Below are 23635 nucleotides of genomic sequence, written 5' to 3'. Positions count from 1 at the left end.
GGAATAATAAAACAATTAAATAAGTCCCTTGCCGTGCCTCTCCCGCGCTGTCCCCTCCTGTCCCTGTCCTGCCGGCGCTGGTGGCACCGGGGGCTGATGGCAGCGCAGGGCTCGCCGCGGCTCGTCCCCAGGCTGCCGCACGCTCCGAGCATATTTTTAATGCATTTATCTCCCGGCAGCTTCCTGCCAGGCTGCTCTGGGGGAAACGGGCACCGAGAGGCAAACGCTGCTGGGACACTGCGGGCCCGCAGCCGCGCCGGTGCCAGCGCCAGCCCTGGGGATGTCGCAGGGCAGGGTGGCCGCGGGACGGAGCGGTGACCGGGCCGGGGTGCTCCATCAGCCCCCCGAGCGCTGCCCGGGGCAGCAGGGCACAGAAAGGGCTCTGCAGCAGCACGGGGACAGCTGGCCGCGGGCAGGGCTGGTGGCAGGGCTGGTGGCAGGGCTGGTGGCAGGGTTTGTCCCCGAGCCGCCGCCGGGCGGGCAGAGGTCCTGGGAGCGCCTCCGGGAAGGGGGAGGCTGGACTCAATCCTTGTCTTTCACCTGGGCTGGAGTCCAGCCCCAAAATAGCCGTCCAAAAACAAGATCACATGAGAGGAAAAAAATAGCAAGGCGAAGGATAATCCATCCATACTTCCCCGTCCTGCGCGGCTGCGGAGCCCGGCAGTGCCAGCCCCGGGGCCGCTCCGGCCGGGACCCGGCGCCTTCCCGGTGCCTTCCCGGCTCGGGGGCAGCCGCGAGTGCTGCGAGGGGCCGGGCTGTGCCCCTGCCAGGCTCGGGAGGTGGAGCGAGGGGCAGGGTGACCCCAGCACATCCCTGCCCTCCCCCGGGCGGGTCAGCATCGCTGCCCCCCAGCCGCCCCCAGCGCCCAGCCCTGCGCACCTCGAGCCTCCCCAGGTGAGTGCCTTTTCCAGCATCCTGCGCTTCCCACCCTGGCACAGCGTCACTGATTCCCGGGGGTTTGGCAGCGCTTTCCCACAGGGTCTGCGGCACGTTCCTGGTTCCTGAGCTCCTGGCCGAGCTCAGCAGCTCGTCCATGTGTGTGGTGCTGAGGAGAGCCGGGGTTTCCTTTCCTCTGCCCCGGCTCTGGGAGCTGGCAGGAGCAGGAGGGGGCTCTGTTCCAGCTCGTTGTGGGCACAGCCGTGCCCCCAGGACCATCACTTCAGGAGGGATGGAACCAAAGCAGGACTGGAGGATCTCGAGAGTCTCACTCTAAACGTGCAGGAAGTTTTGCTTGAGTGGTCTCTGCTGTGGGACCGTGGTTTGGGGGATGAGGAGCTGCCGGGACAGCAGGGCTGAGGCTCTGCTGCCCTCACAGGCACTGCCTGCATGCCTGGGGCCAGGCAGGGCAGCACCTGCAGCTTCCTCGGGGCTCTGTGGTTAATTACTCACTGTGCTTCCCAACAGCCCCGGAGCTGTTACTGGTGGGACTGGTGGGCGTGAGGTGAGCAGGCTGCTTACCACAGGCAGGGACACGAGAGGAGCTGGAGCAGCAGCACCCATCAAATTCATCCCGAGAGCTGAGAAATAGCACAGACACCTGCTGCAGGTGCTGCTGGCACTGCCCACGCAGGGCTGGACTGGGGAGGGCAGGGGGGAGACAGAGCTGCTGCCAAGGCAGTGCCCCCACCCCTGAATGCGCCCCACCCCTGCAGCGTTCCCCATTTCCACTCTGTCCCCACCCCTGCAGTGTCCCCTGCAGTGTCCCCATCCCTGCAGTGTCCCCACCCCTGCAGTGTCCCCTGCAGTGTCCCCACCCCTGCAGCGTTCCCCATTTCCACTCTGTCCCCATCCCTGCAGTGTCCCCTGCAGTGTCCCCTGCAGTGTCCCCTGCAGTGTCCCCTGCAGTGTCCCCTGCAGTGTCCCCTGCAGTGTCCCCTGCAGTGTCCCCTGCAGTGTCCCCTGCAGTGTCCCCTGCAGTGTCCCCTGCAGTGTCCCCTGCAGTGTCCCCACCCCTGCAGTGTCCCCATCCCTGTGGCTCTCGGTGCAGGGCCCGGGGCCATGCAGCACGCTCGGTGCCTGGGTTTTGGCAGAGCCTCCTCTCCCCCGAGCCCGGCGCAGATCCCGCTGCCCAAGTCCGTGTTTGCTCTGTGTCTGCGTCGCTCCGGCTCTTGGCTCCATCCCGGAGCCATCGGCCTTGGGGACAGGCAGAAAGGACTCAAATTTGGCAGGACACCGTCTGCAAAGCAGGGCTGCTGAGTGCCAGCCACGACCGGGGGCGAGGGCGGCCGGGCAAGTGGGGAGGGCTGGGCTGCAGGGAGTGAGAAAATGGACCAGCATCTCCTAATCTTCCCCACATCCTCACAAACTCCCATGCCTTTAGTCCAGGAGAGTCTGAGGCAAAGCCAGGCCTGCTCTTCTGCTTGATTCAGGAATCATCTTCCCCACATCCTCACAACCCCCATGCCTTTAGTCCAGGAGAGCCTGAGGCAAAGCCAGGCCTGCTCTTCTGCTTGATTCAGGAATGTTTGGCTATACCTAATTTTTATTTTCTGAAAAAGCAAGATGAAATCTTGGGCGGGATTCTTAAAAATAAAGGGGGAAACAAAAAGTATATTGATATATCCCGCAAGCTCCGAATCCACCTGCTGTGGGGAGGGCCAGGAGCTGTCCCCAGCAGGCGCTGGTAACCACGGCCAGCTCGGGAATGTTTTATCCAAACGTCTGGGCTGCGGGCATTTCCAGCCCGGAATGCCTGTCCAAACACGCTGGCTCCACGTGAGCCGCCTAAAAGCCTGTTCTGAGCGAGCTTTAGATAACGCAGCCCAAACATCACCACATCAAAGGGCTCGTGGAGCCCGGCCAAGCGCTGAAATCATCGCTCGGGCTCCGTCAGTGCTTCATTAGTGCTTCATTAGTGCTGCTTCATTAGTGCTGCTTCATCAGTGCTGCTGCAGCGACCTCGCACCCCGCACAGCCGCACCCCAATCTGCGCCCACCCCCTGAGCCCAGAGCCCACCCTGGCACCCCCCGAGTCCACTCTGGCACCCCCCGAGCCCACCAGTGGCCCCCAGCCAGGGCAGAGCCCCAGCACAGCCACCAGGGCAGGGCCACCAGGGCCACCCAGGCTCCAGCGCCCGTCCCTGGGGACACGGAGCTGCATTTCATCCGCCTGACAGCGCTCCCGAACACTTCGGCTTTTAAGGCCAAGCTCGCCCGGTGCCAGCGGAACGCGGCCGTGCCCGGCATGGCCCCGGGGCTGCCCCGGCCCCTTCCCGGCAGCTGCCCCCGGGGAGGGCAGGGACCCCCATGGGGAGGGCAGGGACCCCATGGGGAGGGCAGGGACCCCATGGGGAGGGCAGGGACCCCCATGGGAGGGCAGGAACCCCATAAGAATGGCAAAGACCCCCATGGGGAGGGCAGGAACCCCCCGGGGAGGGCAGGGACCCCCTCCCCGCTGCCCGGGGCGCTCGGGGCTGGCTGGGGTGAGGGAGTTCATCGCCTTCCCGGAGGGCACCGAGACACCCAGAGCCGCAGGAATGTCCCGGGCCGCAGGAAGGGGCAGGAGGGCCGATGCTGCTCCGTCTCCTGGGGGGTTTTATCCCCTCCGGGGGGGTTTGGTCAGCCGCAGCCGCCGCCCCCTGCGCCGCCCGTGCCCGGCCCCGCCGTGGGGGTGGGTGCGATCAGCCTCCCCCTTCCCCCCCCGCCCCGAGGCAGCTCCTCCTCATCCTCACCATCCCCGCTCGCCCTGCTCCGTGCCGCTTCTCCCCGCGCTCCCGGGAGCCGCAGCCGGAGCGCCGCGCAGCCGCCGGTAGGTGCGGGGGGCGGCGGGAGGGCGGCGGGGCCGGGCAGGAGGGGGCTGAGCCCCGCGGGATCCCTGATGGCCCCACGGAGCCCCACGGGATGCCCTGATGGTCGCACAGGATCCCTGACAGCCCCGCGGGATCCCTGACATCCCCACGGAGCCCCACGGGATCCCTGACATCCCCACGGAGCCCGCGAGATGCTCACACACACCCAGGGCACGGATTCCCCCCGCAGGCTCTTCCCCACGGAGCCCGCGGGATGCTCACACACACCCAGGGCACGGATTCCCCCTGCAGGCTCTGGGATCCCGGGATCCCCGGGATGCTCTGCCCCTGCCCAGACCCCCGGCGTGCTCAGGGCCAGCGGGCACAGGGAGGCTCCCAAGTGCAGGGCGAGGCAGCAGGTCCCTTCCCCAGGGACAGCTTTAGGGTGGCAGCGTGCTGCTCCCCCCAGCTGGGACAAAGCCCCCCAAAACCCTGCAGGTGCCCCCAAATGCTGGGAGGGAGGAGTGGCTCAGTGATGGGAGCATCATTCCAAATGACAATCTCCAAATTGCTGCAAATTCACCTGAAGCTCTGGGTAGAAGCAGAAACCCAGATCAGGATTTGAATAGAAATATACTAAACCCCAAATATTTAAAATGGCAAAACACAATATTTGGACCATTAAAAAGAAAACAAACCAAACTAAAAAAACCCCAATCAGACAGAACAACAAACAGAAAGGAAAATTGTCGCAGTGACACAGCACTATAAATGGATCATTTTTGATGCAAAATAAATAAATCACAGAACCATAGAATGGTTTGGGGAAGCCACAGCTTCTCTGGGCAATTAAGTATGATTAAGGATGCCCCATCCCTGGCAGTGCCCAAGGCCAGGTTGGACAGGGGATGAAGCAGCCTGGGATGGTGGAAGGTGTCCCTGCCATGGCAGGGGATGGAACTGGGTGGGCTTTAAGGTCCCTTCCAACCCAAACCATTCTGTGGTGATTCCATGATTTATGACTGAAATAACACCACAGGGATTATCCTGATGGCCCTGACAGCCAAAACTCCTCATCACCAGCATGCTCTGAGCTGTGAGCTGCTCTCAGCCAGACCAGAGATGCCAAACACAAATTTCTGCAGGCTCGGATCTCCCCGCCTGGGGGTGCAGGTGTCAGGCTGAGACTGTGCATGGCCCCGGGGCCACCTGTCCCCACCACCCCTTCCCTTGCCAGCACCTGCAGCCTGCTGGCTCCTTCGGGCCATTTAGCAAAGGTGAAACCCCTGACAGGGCAGCAGCAGCTCCCTGTCCCTGTCCCCCCTGAGAACAACAGCTCCCTGTCCCTGTCCCTAGCCCTGTCCCTGTCCCTATCCCTGTCCCTGTCCCTGTCCCTGTCCCTATCCCTGTCCCTGTCCCCCCTGACAGCAGCAGCTCCCTGTCCCTGTCCCCACCATGCTGGGGTCCCAGGCACCGTGGGGCTTTGGCTCAGCTGGTTGGGAGCAAGGGCAAGGAGCCAGAGCCAGCTGCATCAGGGGCTGCCTCAGCTGGGAGGAAGATCAAGGTCTCAGCAGTGGGAGGAAGGCCAAAGTCATTCAGGGAGCAAGGGAGGAAAAGTTCATCCCCTGGGCTGGGGTGGAGCTGGGAAGGAAAGTTTATCCAGAGGGCTTGCAGAGCTCTGGGTCTGGCTGGGGAAGAGCTGAGCTGTGTCCAGCCCGAACCCAGAGTGTGTGTTCCTGCAGGCACAGTCCAGCCCAAACCCAGAGTGTGTGTTCCTGCAGCTCCAGGCACGGAGGAAGCTGGCCTGACCCGGTGTGCAGGGAGAACAATTGGACATTGTGCTGCCTTATCACCAGGGAGCCCTGTCCTGCCTGAGGAACCCATTAAACTTTAGACCCCTCTCTGGGCAGGCCTTCCCCTCTGTCTCATGTGCCTCTTCAGCCTCCCACCCCTTTTCACCCTCCACTTTTTTTCTCTCTTCTTTTGGCCTCCCACTTTATTTTGGCCTCCTGCCCTTTTCAGCTTCTGCATTTCTTTCCCCCTCCCACACTTTCTTGGCCCTCTACCTTTTTGCAGCCTCTATTTTTTCTGTCCTTGTTTTTATTTCTGACGAACTTTTTTTTTTCTCTTGCACTCCTCTGCCTTTACTTTTTTTCCTCCCAGCCTTGTGACTCCAATTCCTTGTGACTCCTTCTCACCTTTAGCCTCCATTTCTCTTTCAGTCTTTCACTTGCACTGGATCTTACAAACCCTTTTAGTAAATATTCCCTGAAAATAAATGTATATTCCAGGGAGGTGAAGGCTGCCCTGAGCTCCGAGGCTGCCCCTGGGTACCAGCACTTGTCCCTCCTGGGCACAGCAGGCACTGACTCACAGCCGGGGCATTTTTAGGAATCCTGTGTGCATTGTCTGTCCCTGCAGAGCTATTGGGGATTATCGTGGGGGCTGGGCCTGGCTGGGTCTGTCTTTCAAAGAGAAACCCCGCATTAGAAATGTCTTTGCAGAAGGATTTGTTGATAACCAGTTCAGTGGCACACAATGGCTTTGTCACGGTCTCTGCTGCTGCAGGAATCCTCCCTCCCCCCTGTTTGAAGGGTGCCTGACTCGGTGTTCAGTTCCTAATTCTTCCCTTGTTTCCAACACCAGAATCTGTTGGTTTAAAGCTGTTGGAGAACCAAAGCAGGGGCCAGGGCCGTGCAGAGCAGCAGCAATCAGTGACTTGCAGGGTTTGCATTCCCCAAAATCTGTCAGTGTTTAACGGGGCAGGTGGCACTGCCCACCAAGGGATGGCACTTGTGCTCGTGCCTGGATTCCAGGCAGCTCTGGCCTCCAGCCCTGAGGAGGCAGGGACAGTCTGCACCTGGCATCTGCAGTGACAAAACTGTCTGCCACAGGCCCTGCTTTTCCCTCTAAAACCTTGAACAACAAAAGTGCTTCATTTCCATCTGGTGAAGGTGGCAGAGAAAGGCTGAGACAGACTCTGACAGTGCCAAGGTCAATATTTAGGACTTCCCTTCCAGAACAGCTAATACACAGCCAGTGCTAAATAAAGTTCTACTAAGCCCAGCACAGCATCATTAACGTGCACCCATGGTCCAGCTTAAAGCCTGACCTCAGTTTTAATTAGGTAACAAACCCCATTCTGCTGACCTCAGGAGTGAGCTCAGAACCCCTTTCCCCTTCTGTCTGTGCTTTCCCTACCCCCAGACTCTCTCCCTTGCCCAGGGAAAGCAGCAGACTGAGAGGGCTGCTGGGGAAGGGACCAAGCTGGGATCCCCCAGGCAGATTCCAAGCCCACAGCATCAAAGGCTGGCAGCTGTCCCTGAGGACAGGGCAGAAAGGGTTCACAGGCTGTGCCCAGGTACCACTGACTCATGGCATGGCATCTAAAACCCTTTTGTCCCCTTCAGACTCCTTCTGGGAGTGGTGCTGTCTGCCCTGAGCCATCCTCCCAAGGATTTGCCCACTGCCCACAGCAGTCTGGACACACAGCTCATCCATGACTCACGGCCCGCTGTGCTCACAAAGCCTGTCCTTGCTCCTGCCTCTTAATTTAGACCTGGGTGTCAGCCTTGAGCTGGGATCTTCCCTTTCCAGAGCTCCAGGGCTGCCTGTCCCACCTGCAGACCAGCCTTGCCAGCTCTCACCTGTGCAGGGACCCTGTTTCTGCAGAATCACAGACCCCAAGAGCTGTTTAGTTTAGAAAACCCCTCTGGAATCACCGAGTCCAACCATTCCCCCGGCACTGCCAAGGCCACCAGTAACCCATGTCCCCAAGTGCCACATGCACAAGGAGGAGCCAGGCTGGCAGGGACCCCTGTGAGGGGCACAGCTGCCCACCCCGGTGGTCCCACAGGCATTCCCAGCCCAGGGGGTCAGGCAGGCAGCTCCCCCAGCTGCACACTGGGATTTCCTGTCCTGTGCTCAGGAGCAGGAGCCTGAGGAGGTTTCCCTCCTGCTCCCATCCTCGCTCAGGGGCAGACAGGAGGGGGAGACCTTCCCCCTGACAAATCCTGCTCTGTGCATCCCCAGATGAACTCCACATCATCCCTCAGAGACTCTGCACAACACAAAGCCCTGGAAATGATGCAGATCAGGGATCTCAGTGCCAGACAACCCATCTGCTGCCTGCCCCCCTCCCTGGGACAGTCCCCGTGGGCACAGGGAGATCCTGCATCCCTGTGCCATCCACACAGGACATGTTCCACCCTGGCCCCTCCATGCATTGCCAAACCCCCAGAGCTGGCACAGGGCCTTTCTCTGTCCATGACTGGCACCCCAAGGCTGCCCTGCTTTCCCCCCCTCCAGCTGTGTTTTCCCCAGAGAGATCCATGGTTACTTCTCTGAGAGCTGCACAGCCCCACAGGACGTGTGGGTGCTGTACACAAAACTACCCCCATGTGCACTTCTTCCCCTGGCATTTCCATCTCCCTCGATACTTGATTCTCTATTGAAGGTCAAATCTTGGACATAAAGTATTTAACACCAAGTAAAACACCCTCCCTTCCCCTTCCTCAGTATTCCCATTGCTGCTGGGTGTTCACAAAAGCTTCCAAACTAAACAGCTCTTGGGTTCTGTGATTCTGCAGAAACAGGGTCCCTTCCACGTGATGGGAAGAGTTACTGGCTGCCAGACTCCAGATGGGGATGGTGGAGCTCACACCTCCCCTGCTGGGGATGTGATCCTCCCCAAACCACAGGGGATGCTCACTGCCTCCCTGGGGATCCCAGTGCAGGGCTGAATGTGCAGCTCACGAGCAAGGAAAAGGTAAAAACCCAGTGGGGTCCTGGTTGTGGCACCCCCGGCTGGGCAGGGGCACAGCAACTGATCTGCCTGGTAGTCCCAACATTTTTGGTTTAGTGTGGGGTGTTTTTTCCACTTAGACAATCCAGGGCATCTTCATGTCTTGATTGTCACAAGGATCAGAGCACAGCAGCTGTGGCTGCCCCTGGATCCCTGGCAGTGCCAAGGCCAGGCTGGACATTGGGGCTGGAGCAGCCTGGGACAGGGGAAGGTGTCCCTGGGACAGGGGAAGGTGTCCCTGGGACAGGGGAAGGTGTCCCTGGGACAGCGGGAGGTGTCCCTGCCATGGCAGGGGTGACACTGGATGAGTTTTAAGGTCCCTTCCAACCCAGACCATCCTGTGATTCCATGATCCCTGGCTGCATCCCCGTGGGCCAGCCTGGCCCCGGAGCAGCTGTGGAAACACAGGCACAACAAAGGCCGTGGTGTCTCTGAACTGCCCACTCAGGGGCTGCAAATAGCCAGCGTGGGTGAAACCTCAGGGGCTGAGCCTCAGCAGGTTGTTAAAATTGCAGCCTTGTGTCCTGCTCTGTGCCCTTTGTGGTGCTTTGCTGTTTACAGAGATGAGAAGGGGAGGAGAGCATCCAAAACACATCCCCGTCCCTCGGAGGGCTCTGTAATGGAAACCAAGGCAGGCTCTGTTTTCCGTGGGGCAGCGTGGCTGCACTGCCTGCTCCTGCTGCTGTCACACAGCCTGTGCTCACACCTGTCACAGCAAGGAGCAAAGAGGTGCCCAGCTCTGCAGGGACACGGCTGTGCCCCTGTCTGGGACAGCAGGAGCAGAATTAGGGCTGTGCCTTCCACAGGTCCCAGTGAGTGACTCAGGCTCCTTCCTAGGCCAGAGCTGAGGGTGACACACGGAGGTGCCCCTGGCCTCCAGAGCCACCCACTGCCACGAGAATTCCCCCATTTGTGCCTGAAGAGCACAGAGCAGCAGTGACCTGTCTGCCTCTAGACCACAAGAGGTGGAGAGGCACAGCTGCTCTCCTTAGTTTACTCCAGTGACTACTCAGCCATACTAATTCCAGGTTTTTTTTGCTGACCCACTCATCTACATTTAGCAAGATTCAGCCCTGAGCTTGCCCTGCTCTGATCTTTCATCTGAAACACTCCTTGCCCACTCCTGCATGCTGCTGCTTTTCACTGGAAGGCGTTTTCTCCAGTCCCAAAGTCACGCAGATAAGAAAATTATTTATTGGAGGATTTTCCTGGAAATAGCCATTATTAACTCAAGCTTTTATCGCACTGTTATTGAGCAACAGCTTAAGCTCCTTACTCAGGCAGCTTGGAGGAAAAAAGCTGGAGCTGGCATCCAGGGCTACTAGAGACTGAATTTAAAATAAGACATTGGGCAACAGAATTAAGAACAGGATTCCTCCAGCCAGGCTCGCTTAGATGTTAAAAAGAGCAGCTGTATAGCCTTACACAAACATTGCAGGATGAACACCACTAACTGCCTGCACATTTTCACAGCCAATCGCTGCTGAGCTTACGGTGAGCCCAGAAACCAAGTGATTTTCCTTGGAGCAGCCCAGAGCGAGGCTGTGCTGGAGGAAGTTGGATTTCTGAGCCATGATACGTCTAGTGATGGTTAACCACCAGGATGGATGTGGGGTTTCACTTGGCCTGGGGATGAAACCCTCGATTCCAGCATCCTCTGCCTCCCCGGGGAAGGACAGGGTATCAAGGCTGGGCCCAAACTCCAATCCCAGTTTTGAAGCTGGAGCCAACCCTCAGCTGGGCTTGGCCACCCTTCAGAGGGCCAGCTGCAGGAAGGGCAGCCTGACACCGTGTGAGCATTCCTGCTTTTCACTCCCAGCTCCAGCCCTGAGCATCAGCCACAGCCTGGGAGGCGCTGGGCACCGAGGGCTGGCAGAGGGTGCCAGGACAGAGGGACAGGCTCCTGAGCAGGGCTCAGCACAGGGCTGGCATTGCAGGGCTCACGTGGAACAGGAGAGCCAGGTCACAGCTGGGATGCGCAGCACAGAGGGAACTCCTGGGCTGGACTTTGTCATTCGGCGCCGTCCGTCCGTCCGTCCGTCCGTCCGTGGGTGTGCGGGGCAGCCACACCTGCAGCGCCAGCCCAGACAGCCACAGCCAGGCTCTGTGCTCTGGCTCTGTGCCCAGTGTCCTGCACGGACAGCGGGGGTGGCAGGCGGGGCATGGGGACAGTGGAGAGGTCACTGCAGTGTGACCGGGCTGGGACCCCCCTGCAGGGCCCCCCCGAAGGAGCCAAGGGGCACACGGAGTGCCCCCTGCCCCCAGGGGATTCCCACACCACCACAAAACGCTTCAGCCAACACCTGATCCGCTGCCTCTCCCAGGGTTTCCACTCCCTCCCGGTGCCTTTCCCGGGAAGCCAAGCACAGGCGGACCCAGGGAGGAGAGGCACCCACAGCCCTGCCATGACCAAGGTGGCAAACCCAAACCTGTGCCTGGTGCATCATCCCTGAGCAGCACAGAGCCACCCTCCTCCTCCTCGGGTGACAGGGATGAGGCTGGTGGCACCGGTGGCGCCTGTCAGTGGCTGCTCGCAGCCAGCCCCACGTGCTGGGAGGCAGCAAAGCACAGGAGCAGGGGGATGATGCTTCCCACCGGCCTTGGCACAAGCCTGGGAGAGGGAGAGGGCACCTGGGAAGGGCAGACAGGACCTGGAGGGACGGGGAAGCGAGGGGTGCTTGCGTTGGCTCCGCTGCCAAGCCCAGAGGAGCAGCACATCCTCCAGCCCATCCCTGGCTGCAGGCACCCAGCTCTGCTGGTTCTCTGCCCAGGTGTTGTCCCCAGCCAGCAGGTCCCACACACCTGGCTTGCCCTGGCAGGGAGTGCTCAGACCCCCGGAGGCAGCGGGAGCTCTGGGGTCGTGTCCTGCTGCTGCTCCGAGCCCAGACAGGACACAGGGACGAGGCCTTCCCGGCAGAGCTCCTGCTCTGCGGCTGGAACTGCAATTAACTTAATCACCGGATGGCGAAGGGCCGTGGGTGGGAGGTAATTAGAAAGTGGAGGATGCCGTGGTTTTCCTGCCTCCCCAGGACAGCAGCAGCCTGGTGACAGGTTGCTGTCCCAGCAGCTGGGGTGTCCCGGGCTCAGAGCTCTGGGAAAGCCACACCTGGCTCCGGGCAGGGATGGGGCTTCCCCTTGGGCATCCCTGAGGGCACAGGGCTGGGATGGGATAACCCTGTCCCTGCCGTGATGCTGCTGTGTTGGTCATCAGCCATCAGTGACACCCACTGAGGGAACTGCCAAAGTTTCAGCTTTACAGCCCCCCTGATTTACCTGCCACAAATCCAGGGGACTGAGTGGAATGGCTGTTTTCTGCTGGGCAGCAGGAGATGATGACAGCAGGCATTAGTTGAATTGATTTTTATGCTTTTGGTTGCACTTCACACAACATATTCCACTTGGAAAGGGTAAAACCTGGCTGATAAATACTTCATTAAACAGTTAATCACATCACTAGAGATAAAATCACCTGGCCATAAACAAGCCTAGAAAGGAGCCAGTGCATTCCACTGATACTCAGAGTGATCTATTAATATTTATCACATGCTTTGCCTACTCATTTATTAAATCCTGAGAGGAGGTGCAGTCCAAGGAATTCGAGCTGTGCCTTGCACTGCCAGCCCTCGGGAGGGCAGGCAGCCCTTGCAGGCTGCCCATGCTGATGATAACCCCAGACCCACCGAGCATGAGGAAACCTCTGCCTGGTCTCTAATCCTCTCCTGGCTGAGGAAATCCATCCCATGAAATGGCTCTCTAAAACTTCCAATGAATAAAATCCCTGTTTATCTGAGAGGTGTTTGTTCCACATGCCCAGGTAGATCTCAGATTGCCCCAAAGCCCACAGGAACCCCTGGGAAAGGCAATTCAGAGCCTGAATTCCTTAAAAATATTCTACCTGTTCTAAGAGCTCTCCATTCCCAAGTGGAGTGTCTGAACTGCCTGGGAAGTGGCTGTTCTGCTCAGGTGGCTGCAGGCAGCAGTGGGAATGGGAAGGGAGCCCATCAGGAGGTGATGTGTCTGATCCCAGCTGAGTCACACGCCCTGGAACAAACAGCATTTCTGCTTTAATGGAGAAAATAACACTTTCCAAAGTGAAACCAACTGGAGTCTTTCCACTGAACTCACCAGAGCCAGGTTCACAAGACGCTGATCTCATTACTCAGAGCTGGACAAAACCTCAGGAGGCTCCTGGGTTTAGCATCTTCTCATCTCTCTGGAGCTCTCTGTGTGATCTCTAGCTGATCACCTAAATGACAATTGTGATTAGCTGCACTTTTCATCACCGTGGCCACTCAGAGGCCATGCAGAACATTCCTTTCCAACCCTACACAAAAGATTGTGTCCAAAGCCAAGGACAATTTTGATGCATTTGAATCAATCCAATCTGGTTTGAACCCAGTAGCTGAGATACTTGTGCTTTCCTCCATGGAGCAGCCAGGTATTTCATACCCAAGGAAAGAAGGCTCACCTTAGCTGCCTACCTCTGGGTTGAGTCTTTGCTGGCCACTAAATCTGTGCCACAGGAGCCATTAAAAAAAAAAAAAAAAAGCCACAAAAATTCCTGGCAATTCTGACATACAAAAAACCATTAGGGAACCCCCAGATTTCCATCAACACCACCTTTGTCATGCAGACAGGTGCTGTGCAGTGAAGTCTGCACAGCTTTACAGCAGAGAGCAGAGAGCCCCCTCCTCCCGTGGCTCTGTTATTCCAGAGCTCACACGCCTGATCTTGGCAGCACAACCAGCCCTCGATGCTCACAGTCAGATGCTCGCAGAGTTTGGGATTTCACATCAAAGCCACTGGTTTGGCCAGTGATAAAGTTTGGAAGCGACCCCAAACTTCTCAGAATTTCACGGCTCTTGCAGCCCTGAGCTGGGCTCCTCTCCCTCAGAGCTGCAGGGAGCAGCACAGCGCAGCCCCCACGGCTCAGCAGGACCTGGATCAAACGAACATTCGGGTTTAACTCGCTTCTTAAGGCTTTTTTTACCTTCAGAAATGATTTCTGGTCCTCCGGGGTGCTGATTTCTCCATCCAGGAGGAAGAGCTGGGTGCCCTCAGCTCCCCATGCCATGGATGGAGCTGGGGCTGTCCTGGAGCAGGTGCCCTGCTGCAGCTCCCAGGGACCCCTCCTCGCTGTGGGTTTCTCTCAGGCAGCACAGCAAGGCTGTGCACAGAGCTGGAGGAGAGAGGAGCCACAAGCACAGCTGCTCGTGGACAAACAGGCTCAGACCCAGCTCCAAATCCAGCCCTGGTGTGACCCACGGGGTCAGAGCTCAGCAGCAGCCATGCCCCTTACAGCCATCTCCTCTTGGAATATTGCCCTTTCTCCATTTCCCTTCTCTTCCAGCTAACCACTGGAGTGTGGTGTCTCTCAGCTTTGCATATTTGAGAGAGCTTTCTGTTCTGCTTTGAGCTATTTAATAGCATTGTTGGGCTCCTACCCAAAGAAATAAGGCCCTTTATGTTGTCTTTGGTTCAGGTTCCCTCTCTCACTCGAGCTTTTTAATTCCCATAAAAACCTAACATGTTCCTGCCAAAAGCATAATGCTAGGGCCATGAGTGCTGTGTTTGTAGAGGAACAACTCCATGGCCATAAAGTCTAAGAACAGCGATAGCATTTAGCACGGGGAGACAAGGGGAGTGGAAAATGTTCATTGAGCATTGCTGGGGCACTCAGGGCAGCTGGCAAGCACTAAAAATAGCAAAAATAACCTTAGAGGAAAGCAGTGATGATGAAGAAGCTGTTTCCAGTTGAGCTGCTCTGCTCAAGCTGTCTGGAGATGCCCTCAGACCTTGAGGTGACTGTGCTGGAATCCAGCCTGCTCCTCACTCCTGCCTGCAGATCCTGCTCAGAGCCCTTGGAGCTGGGATATTTGCTTCTCAGTACCACCCACCACCAACACAGGAGACCTCTGGGTGCCTTTCACCCTCAGATAAAGGCTCAAGAAAAGCTTTGGCTCTAGGAAATTACCCAGTGCTGCTGCTGTTGATTAAAGCCCAGTGGAGGAGCAGAGCCCCGTGTGCCACCCTGGGTGACTTGGGGCTTTTCTTCAGGGACAGGCTGGCAGTTGGCAAGCAAACTCAACTACGCAAACAGGATGCTGTCTTGAGAGAAAAATAAACGTAGGGACCAGGCACTCTAGGAAACAATTTCACCTGACAATGGCGTTAAACAAAGATTTTGAGTCTGTATGTGGCACCACCTGCTCTGGAAACCACCAGGAGCCACAGAGCTTCTGAGGCTGCATCTCCAGCAATAGGTGGGGCTGGGGGCTGTCACTCCAGAAAGCACCTCCCAAAATCCCAGTCTGTGTCAAATGGGCCATCTGAGGGCCTGGGCTGGAGTCTGTGCTCGAGGCAGAGCTGGTGCAGTGGCTGGGGTGCTCTCACCAGCAGCCACACTCTTCATCTCCAGGGATCCATCTTTCAGCAATCCAACTTCCAGAGGTTTTTTTACCTTCAGAAAATCAGAATTTTACCTCTGGGGAGGTAAATTTACATCTGGGATCTATTTCCAGGAGTAGTTTCCCCTTCTTGCAGCTGCTTTTGCAGATTTTTTTTAAATACTAAAGAGTTTAGAGCCGAGTGTTTGGAGATTCTGTGTGTCTGTACATGTGTGTGAGTGTGCGTGCTGCAGAGCTGCCACCCTCTGCATCTCCCAGGGCACTCCAAGCACCACAGCAAACCCACACAGTGTGGTGCTGGCTCCATCCCAACGTACCAGTAGCACAACTCAGTCCTAAAGAGACATTTTTACAATCTATAAACACATACAAACAGTGACTATAAAATATTTTCCGTAGTATAGCTGTGGGAATACATGACATTTAAAGTGACTTCCTGTATCTAGAGTTATTCTGTGCCATGTCTTTTTCTGTTCATAAATCCACTTCTCTCCAAGCACTACAGAACTCTGTGTATGAAAGACAGAATGAATCTGTGGGAGATTTTACTGTAGTTTCTAGGCTAAAAGCATGACTGTACCAGGAATGTCCGTGGGACTCTGGCCCTCACCTGTGGCATCTCCTGATGCCACGCCTGTGATGGCACTTCTGTGACAGCAATTCTCACTTCCCAGCCTCCAACATCCACAGCATCTTTCTTTGATTGGTCTTGTGATGCCTTCAGGTTTTGGCACAGCATCTGCTTAAACAGGGACTGTGACCACAGTCTCCAGCAAAATGAGGTTTCAATGTGATCTTGCACTAGACCAGCTTGCTCCCAGCCCCAGTGTCCAGCCTGGCCTTGGGCACTGCCAGGGATCCAGGGTGCCAGGGATCCAGCTGCTCTGGGCACCCTGTGCCAGGGCCTGCCCACCCTCACAGGGAAGGATTTCTTCCCAAAATCCCATCTAACCCTGCCCTCTGGCAATGGAATTCCCCTTATCCTGTCCCTCCAGATCCTTGACCAAAGCCCCTTTCCTGGAGCCCCTTTAGGCACTGAGATGCTGCTGGTTGACTCATGGCATATCCTGGACTCAAAATTCCCATTTCCAAACACTGTTGATCAGTGTCTGGGTAAACCTGCTGAGTCCAGGCAGTGAAAGCTCCTGCCCCTGCCCATGTCCCACCACATCTAACGTGTGTCCTGACCTTTTCCACGCGTGTCCTGGGCAGGTGAGCTGCAGAGTGCCAAGAGATGAGCAATATTTACTACCTGACATGCAGTGGGTGTTGCAATTCCTGCTCATAATTGTGTTTGAGAGTTATAATAGTGGAGAGAGGGTTTTACCTGGGCTCCCTTCCCGCCTCCTGCGGGTTCCAATCAGACACCGGCTGTTTTTCAAACCGCTTTTCTGAGTGTGTAATTTTAGCCCGCACGTCAATAGAAAGGAGAACAAAAACAGAATTCACTGCGATAAAATTAAAAAGGACAGAGTCCCTCCTGGCCAGCCGCACCCAGCGAGGACACAGCCCCCACGCTGGGGGAGCATCCCCCCGGGCTGTGAATCACAGCCGGGACCCCCGGGCTCCCTCCCTCCCTCCTTCCCTGCCTGCCTTTAAAGCCCGGCGGCAGCAGCGTGTGCCAGCACTCGGTGTCACCCTGCTGTCACCTCCCTTGCAGCCCGGCCCCGGAGAGGCTGCGGGATGGCCGAGGGGGAGATCACCACCTTCAGCGCCCTGACGGAGAAGTTCAACCTGCCCGCGGGCAACTACAAGAAACCCAAAGTGCTGTACTGCAGCAACGGGGGGCACTTCCTGCGCATCCTGCCCGACGGCACCGTGGATGGCACCAGGGACCGCAGCGACCAGCACAGTGAGCACCCACGGGGAGCGGGATGGGAGGTGGGGAGGGGGGGAAACGGGATCTGGGTGGGGCTGGTGGGACAGCGCGCCTCCAGGGGACAAACACACCTCCCAAACACACCTGCTGGGGCAAACACACCTGCCAGGGGACAAACACACCTCACAAACACACCTACTGGGGACAAACACACCTGCTGGGGGCAAACACACCTGCCAGGGGACAAACACACTTCCTAGGGGCAAACGCCTCCCAGACACACCTCCCAGGGGACAAACACGCCTGCCAGGGCCAAACACACCTCCAGGGGACAAGCACACCTCCAGGGGACAAGCACACCTCCAGGGGACAAGCACACCTCCAGGGGACAAGCACACCTCCAGGGGACAAGCACACCTCCAGGGGACAAGCACACCTCCAGGGGACAAGCACACCTCCAGGGGACAAGCACACCTCCCAGCCACGTCTCCTGGGGCCAGGCACACCCAAAGCTGGGGCACAGAGCAGGGCAGGTGTGACACGTGTGCTGTCCAGGTGTAGATATGGGGTGCAGCCATAGATATCTCCAGAGCTGAACCTGACACTGGCTTCACCTCACAGCAGACACGGGCACAGCAGGGCTGGCTCACACAGGGGGCTGGCCCTGCCAGGGGGGCTCAGGGCAGCCTGGCACCCCACCCACAGCATCATTTTGTGCTGTCCCTGCACTGTCATCCGTGTGCCACAGCCTAGGTCACCCCGGCCAGGGTCTCCCCATCCCTGCAGTCAGTGACCCCGCTGGCTCCAGCCCGTGGGACTCTGGCCCCTCTGCTGGGAGGAGCTGCTCCTGCAGACTCCAACACTTGTCCCACCGAGGAATCATTGGGAATTTAATGCTTTTTGTGCTCTTGCGTTGCCAAAAACTCTTCAGAGGGTGTTTTAACCTGCTGTCCAGGAGAGCTGCACAGGCCAGGCAGCAAAGCTCCTGTAGGGCTCCCCGGGCAGCAGGGCTGGGCTCTTCCCCTCGGCTCTTGGCAGCAGCCTCTGGGTTCATATCCTGAACATTTACTGGAATGGGACTGGGACCTGCCAGGCTCCTATCTCGTTAGCAGGAAGGACTGGGAGGAGCCAAGCCAGCCTTACAAAGTGCTAAGAAAAGCACTTTTATTTTCTTTAAACCACAAGCACACATGTGGCTTCACCCCCAAACTTAACCTTTCCTCTCGCTATTGTTGTTTTACTGACAGGCGGTTTAGAGCCGAGTTTTAATTACAAACACTGTCTCCCCAGCACGAGGCAGTGCTGGGGGATGGATGAAGATGAGCCCCCCGAGGCTGGATAAACACAGCGTGCAGCTCCAGCCTCCAGGCAGGAATAAACCCGGCACGTAGCCCTCAAACCCCTGGAAAGGCTGGGTGATGACCCAGAGATCTGCAAGAGACAGGACTGGGCTCACAGACACACCAGGAGAGGTGGTATGAGCTCAGGCAGTGTCTCTGCAGCATTTTCCAGAGGTTTTGCTGGAATCAGGAGAGGTCAGGATCAAGATGGCATCTCCTGGGGCATGGGGAGCCACCAAGGCCAGGAGCCCACTGCTGTGCCCTGGCCCAGGCTGTTGTGTCACAGCGTGGATGCTGTCACACAGCCCAGTCCCTTTCCCTCTGGATGCTGTCACACAGCCCAGTCCCTTTCCCTCTGGAAAAGCAGCTCCATCACCTTGTCATGGTCCCCAGGGCTGCTCTGTGCCCGTGGGCAGGGAGTGCAGGCAGTGCTGCATCCCAGCACGCTCACACCTCCCTGGCTGCTGGCCCGGGGCCGCGTGTTTGCAAACCTCTGCCAGAAAGGAACCTCCTGTAAATGAGCTCATAAACTGGGATATAGGAATATACTAATATTTACAGAGGAAACTCCTGGAAGGGCTGTGTGCCAGCAGAGCAGCCTTGGTGAGAGGTACCCTGCTCTGAGCACCCGTGCCTGCCCACGGTGCTGCCCCTGGGACGTGATGGAGCCACTCAACATCATTCCCTGGTGTGCAAGAGGAGCAGCCCAGACCATGACTGGCACTGTGGGACATTGTCACCCAGCTGGGAAGGCACCTGCCAGCCCCAGGGAGGGACAAGGCACAGGAACACCCAGGGTTCATTGGGAGGTCAGTGGGGACAGCAGCATTCCAGCTGCACCGGTCTCTGCACACTGCCTGTGCCCACGTGCATTTTGCTCCAGACAAATATCAAGAATCCTTATTCTTCTCTTAAATGGCCTCAGCATCAGGGAGGACCTCTAAGAACAGCAGAAGGAGTCACTCTCTCTAAGCCTTTGTGTCCAGCCCCACATCAGGATCCACTTCCTACATCCTTTACACGGGCATTCTAAGGAATGGAAGGAAATCTTACCTGGACACTGCAGATTCTCCAGGATGAAGCTCATGTTCATCTCTACAAAAAGCCTCATTTTCCCGCTTTCATCCCATTACTTCGTGGAAGGAAATCTCTGCACAGATCTGGAAGAGAACCTGAAAGAATTTAGTGCACAAGCTCCCTCCTCTGGACCCGCTGTTCTCCCTCCTCCTGTGGTCCAAAAACCTCAGCATCCCATTGGCAGCAGGAGGGTCCCTCACTCCCCTCTCAGGGGCAGTTTTTAGAACAGTATCATCATTTTCATCCCATTTCCCTCTTTCCTCCCTGCACTGCTCCTTGGCCAGGTCCCAGGTCTGCAGCACCTCAGGGAATGCAGGTGGGCTGGGGTTTTCCCAGTGCACATTCCCAGCCTAAACCAGGCAAGCACAGGGGCCAAGTATTCCTGCAAACCTGCACCCACAACACTACTTCCTAATTAACTATCATTTACTGAGCAGGAAATGCCAGAAATGAAGAATGTGAACCATTAGAGCAAAGATTTCACTGCAATGGGTGTTCCACCAGGCCAAGAGGTAACACTGCCTTTTACCTCATCTAAATAAGGATAAATAAATTAAATATAAACAGGAAGGAAGGAGCTGGAGCCGAGACATCCGTTCATACTTCATTCCAACCAACCTAAATATTGCTGTTATAAATCTTAGGGAAAGAAGCTGCCTATGAGATGGGAAGGATCACTGGGAAGAGCTGGAATTTGCAAGTCACTGTGCCTGCAGCCACAGCCTTTTCTATTTCCCCATTCTCCATTCTCCGTGCTCTGGATAAATCCAGCTGCAGCAGACAGCTGGGTGGGATGCTTTGGATCAGGGGGTTGCAGTGCAGGCATCTGCAGTCTGCCCATCCCTGGCTTAGCTCTCAAAATACTTCTTCATATGTCACTCCTTAAGTGTCTTGTCAAACCACATGAGAAATTTGTAAATTAGAGCCAGAATTAAAACCCCAATCTCCTGTGTCCCATTCCAGCATCGTAACCAAAAGGCTGCCCTTCTTTTGATGTAAAATAAGGGAAAAATTGGTCTTTGGTTCCTAAAGGATGGCTGTGGGATTTCTTTGAAGAAGAGGGTACAAGGAGACACTTTTATTACACACTGTACTGTTTCCTATAAACTCTTTATAAGCCAGACTTCAACAAAATACCCCACTAAACTTCCTGGCAGCTCTTTTTTTTCCCCTTTTCCTACTTTCCTTTCACTGTTGTTGTTTTATTTTCGCTCCAGTCCAGCTCCAGCTGAGTGCAGAGAGCGTGGGGGTGGTGCACATCAAGAGCACCCAGTCGGGGCAGTACCTGGCCATGGACACCAACGGGCTGCTCTACGGCTCGGTAGGTGGGAGCACCCCGTGGGATCAGCCAGGGACAGGGCTGCAGGCTGCAGACACCCCACAGCTCAGTAATGCAAACCACAGGCAATAATTAGGCTCTGTTTGTGATTCTGGCAGCTGCAAGGCCACTCTGCATCTGGCTTTATTTTGGGGGGACGTAAATAAATTAGCAAATAATGCCGTTTACTGCCCTGCCTCTGACAAATATTGTATTTCCTACCTGACATTTGATAAATATTGTGTTTCATAGCTGGAGCAGCAGCTGCCACCCAGTGTAGGTGTCCCTGCCCATGGCAAAGGGCTGGAGCTCGATGGTCTTTAAGGTCCCTTGCAACCCAAACCGTTCTGGTTCTGCTCTCTGAGCCTGCAGCTGCCACCACACAGCTCAGGGCCAGAGCAGGAGCCAGGGCCAGGAGCAGCTAATGGAGCACGGGGCTGATTGGTCGGTGCCAATTAAAATTCCCAGGTCACAGACACCTTGCTACAGCAGTGGCCCAGGGGAGTAAATCAAGGCCACCTACGCCACAGTTTAAATAAGAGATGGGATGTGGAAATCTCAGAGGTGGGTCTGGATGGCGACTCAGAGGGGAGAGCTGGGCTGGGATGGTCACGTCAGGAGCACCCCTGGCTCACTGTCCCTTCCCCGGGCTCTCTTTCAGCAGTTACTGGGTGAGGAGTGCCTGTTCCTGGAGAGGCTCGAGGAAAACCATTACAACACCTACGTCTCCAAAATGCACGCGGACAAGAACTGGTTTGTGGGGCTGAAGAAGAACGGGAACAGCAAGCTGGGCCCGCGGACTCACTACGGCCAGAAGGCGATCCTCTTCCTGCCCCTGCCCGTCTCGGCCGACTGAGGCCCGGCCCCGAGCCCAGGGACGACCCCAAACCCCAAACTGCTGCTGCCTCCTGGGAGCTCATCAGAGCTCCGAGCTTTAGGTCAAGGCTTTGCCAATCTAGCCAAACAGAGCCCCTTTGCTCTGCACGAAGCTTTGCAGAGATGAGGGGACGAGCCCTGATGCCCTCCCGAGGTCCACGGGGCCCCATCTCCCCCTGCCCTCAGCCCTGTGCCCGTGTGTGCCATGACCCTCAGCTGTGTGTGCCCATGTGTGCCATGACCCTTGGTTGTGTGTGCCATGACCCTCAGCTGTGTGTGCCCGTGTGTGCCATAACCCTCAGCTGTGTGTGCCATGACCCTCAGCTGTGTGTGCCCGTGTGTGCCATAACCCTCAGCTGTGTGTGCCATGACCCTCAGCTGTGTGTGCCCGTGTGTGCCATAACCCTCAGCTGTGTGTGCCATGACCCTCAGCTGTGTGTCCAAGTGTGCCATGACCCTTGGTTGTGTGTGCCATGACCCTCGGCTGTGTGTGCCCTGACCCTTGGTTGTGTGTGCCATAACCCTCAGCCGTGTGTCCATGTGTGCCATGACCCTCAGCCATGTGCCCTGTGTGCCATGACCCTCAGCCATGTGCCCACATGTGCCATGACCCCCAGCTGTGTGTGCCATGACCCTCAGCCCTGTGCCGTGTGTGCCATGACCCTCAGCCCTGTGCCGTGTGTGCCATGACCCTCAGCTGTGTGCCCAAGTGTGCCATGACCCTTGGTTGTGTGTGCCATGACCCTCGGCTGTGTGTGCCCTGACCCTTGGTTGTGTGTGCCATAACCCTCAGCCGTGTGTCCATGTGTGCCATGACCCTCAGCCCTGTGCCCTGTGTGCCATGACCCTCAGCTGTGTGTGCCATGACCCTCATCCCTGTGTCCATGTGTGCCATGACCTTCAGCCCTGTGCCCTGTGTGCCATGACCCTCAGCCCTGTGCCCTGTGTGCCATGACCCTCATCCCTGTGTCCATGTGTGCCATGACCCTCAGCCCTGTGCCCTGTGCCATGACCACGCTGCAGCTCACGGGACCTGCCCTGCCAGGCACCCAGAAATGTGCCCGAGGGTCGCGCCGGTTCCCAGAGAAGCGCACACTTTGTGTCCCCAGGCATTCTAAGGCAAAGCTCCCTGGACACTGTGTGTTGATGCATTTATCCATCCAGGTGTGTAGCTTCTGACATGCCCTCGAGCAGTGCCAGACTGCAGCATCAGTCCCGTTATCCAGGGCCAGCCTGCTAAGTGCCAGCCGGGCATGCTAAGCTGAGCTAGGCAGAGCTCCAGCCTCAGACCTTATCTCCTCACAACATCAGCAGTGTGTGTTTCATGCTAGTACCTGCCATATGTTATTTGTATTTATTTATTAAGTAAATATGTCTCTTCTACAAGCTGTTCATAAGTCATTCCAGGGCACCTTGAGGCTGTCCCAGCGAGGATGGGTGTGAGGGTGTGATGTACAACAGCAAGGGGCTGCACGATGGTGGCAGAGCATCATGCCCATTCCCAGAGGGATTCCTCCCGCTGCCTCTGTGTCTGGCCAAATGGAGCTCTAAAAACGGCCCTGAGGCCCCTTGGTGGCTCCCAAAGCCCCTGTGAAGCTGAGTTTCTCCACTGCTGGCACAATGCACGTCTCCCAAGCAGCTCGAGGGCAGCTCGAGAGCCACTCCTGCCAGCTGAGAACATCAGCAGGGCACCACGCTGCCATGCTCCACTCAGAGCATCCCCAGCTCCTCTGGAAAACCTGAGCCAGGGCCTCACCACCCTCACGGGGAAAAATTTCTGTCTAATATCAAATCTGAATCTACCATCCTTCATCTTAAAGCATTTCCCCCTTGTCCTATCCTGCCTTCAAGGACAGGGACAAGACACCAGTGCTCCCTGCTCCCAGCAAACCTGATCAGCCACCCCACATGGAGGAAGGAATAAAAAGGCTGCCTTGCATATTTCTGCAGCAGCAATTAGCCACTAATTGCTGTACTTTACAATTGCTCTGCTAATTACTGCTCTCCTGAACTTCTGCACTTGCTGCACAGCACTGATAGCATCTCTGTTATCCCAGGGCTGCCAGGCAAACAGGGAGCTGGCATGGGAGTGCTGGAGCCACAGCTGGGAAGGAGCATGTGCCAGGTCCTTCCCACCTGTGGGATCTGCAAGGAAATAGAGGGGAAAGGTGGATTCTGCTGGTCCTGCAGGTCCCAGCTGCTCCTCTGGGCCCAGAGAGGCACCCAACCACTGCCTGGCTCGGCTGCTCTGGTGGACACAGCATGA

At 56.9% G+C, this 23635-nt stretch overlaps 1 protein-coding gene across 3 annotated transcripts; it reads left to right on the top strand.

Annotated features, from left to right (window-relative positions):
* Positions 1–664: 664 nt before the first annotated feature.
* On the top strand, positions 665–22752 carry FGF1 (fibroblast growth factor 1). Of its 3 annotated transcripts, none has more exons than XM_041489952.1 (4): positions 665–894; positions 16600–16791; positions 20393–20496; positions 21155–22752. In XM_041489952.1, the coding sequence occupies exons 2-4, from the start codon at positions 16623–16625 to the stop codon at positions 21347–21349; spliced, it is 468 nt and encodes a 155-aa protein (XP_041345886.1). In that variant the 5' UTR covers positions 665–894; positions 16600–16622; the 3' UTR covers positions 21350–22752. The 3 variants fall into 3 exon arrangements, with proteins under 3 accessions (XP_041345886.1, XP_041345885.1, XP_041345884.1); XM_041489951.1 differs by lacking the exon at positions 665–894 and adding an exon at positions 3423–3748 and having other exon boundaries at positions 21158–22752; XM_041489950.1 differs by lacking the exon at positions 665–894 and adding an exon at positions 3632–3748.
* The last annotated feature ends 883 nt before the right edge of the window (positions 22753–23635 follow it).

This window comes from Pyrgilauda ruficollis, unplaced genomic scaffold (genome assembly GCF_017590135.1).
Source record: "Pyrgilauda ruficollis isolate IOZ18807 unplaced genomic scaffold, ASM1759013v1 scaffold97, whole genome shotgun sequence".
NCBI lineage: Eukaryota > Metazoa > Chordata > Aves > Passeriformes > Passeridae > Pyrgilauda > Pyrgilauda ruficollis.
The sequence above is the reverse complement of the archived record's forward strand: the minus strand, read 5'-3'. Positions and strand labels throughout refer to the sequence as shown.

Bases quoted from the DNA above. Each gene is read 5' to 3' on its own strand.
- FGF1 (XM_041489951.1), top strand. From the start codon at position 3,511: ATGCTGCTCCGTCTCCTGGGGGGTTTTATCCCCTCCGGGGGGGTTTGG. The intron at 3,749-16,599 runs GTAGGTGCGGGG...CCTCCCTTGCAG, and splicing joins GGAGCGCCGCGCAGCCGCCG to CCCGGCCCCGGAGAGGCTGC. The intron at 16,792-20,392 runs GTGAGCACCCAC...TTTTCGCTCCAG, and splicing joins GGACCGCAGCGACCAGCACA to TCCAGCTCCAGCTGAGTGCA.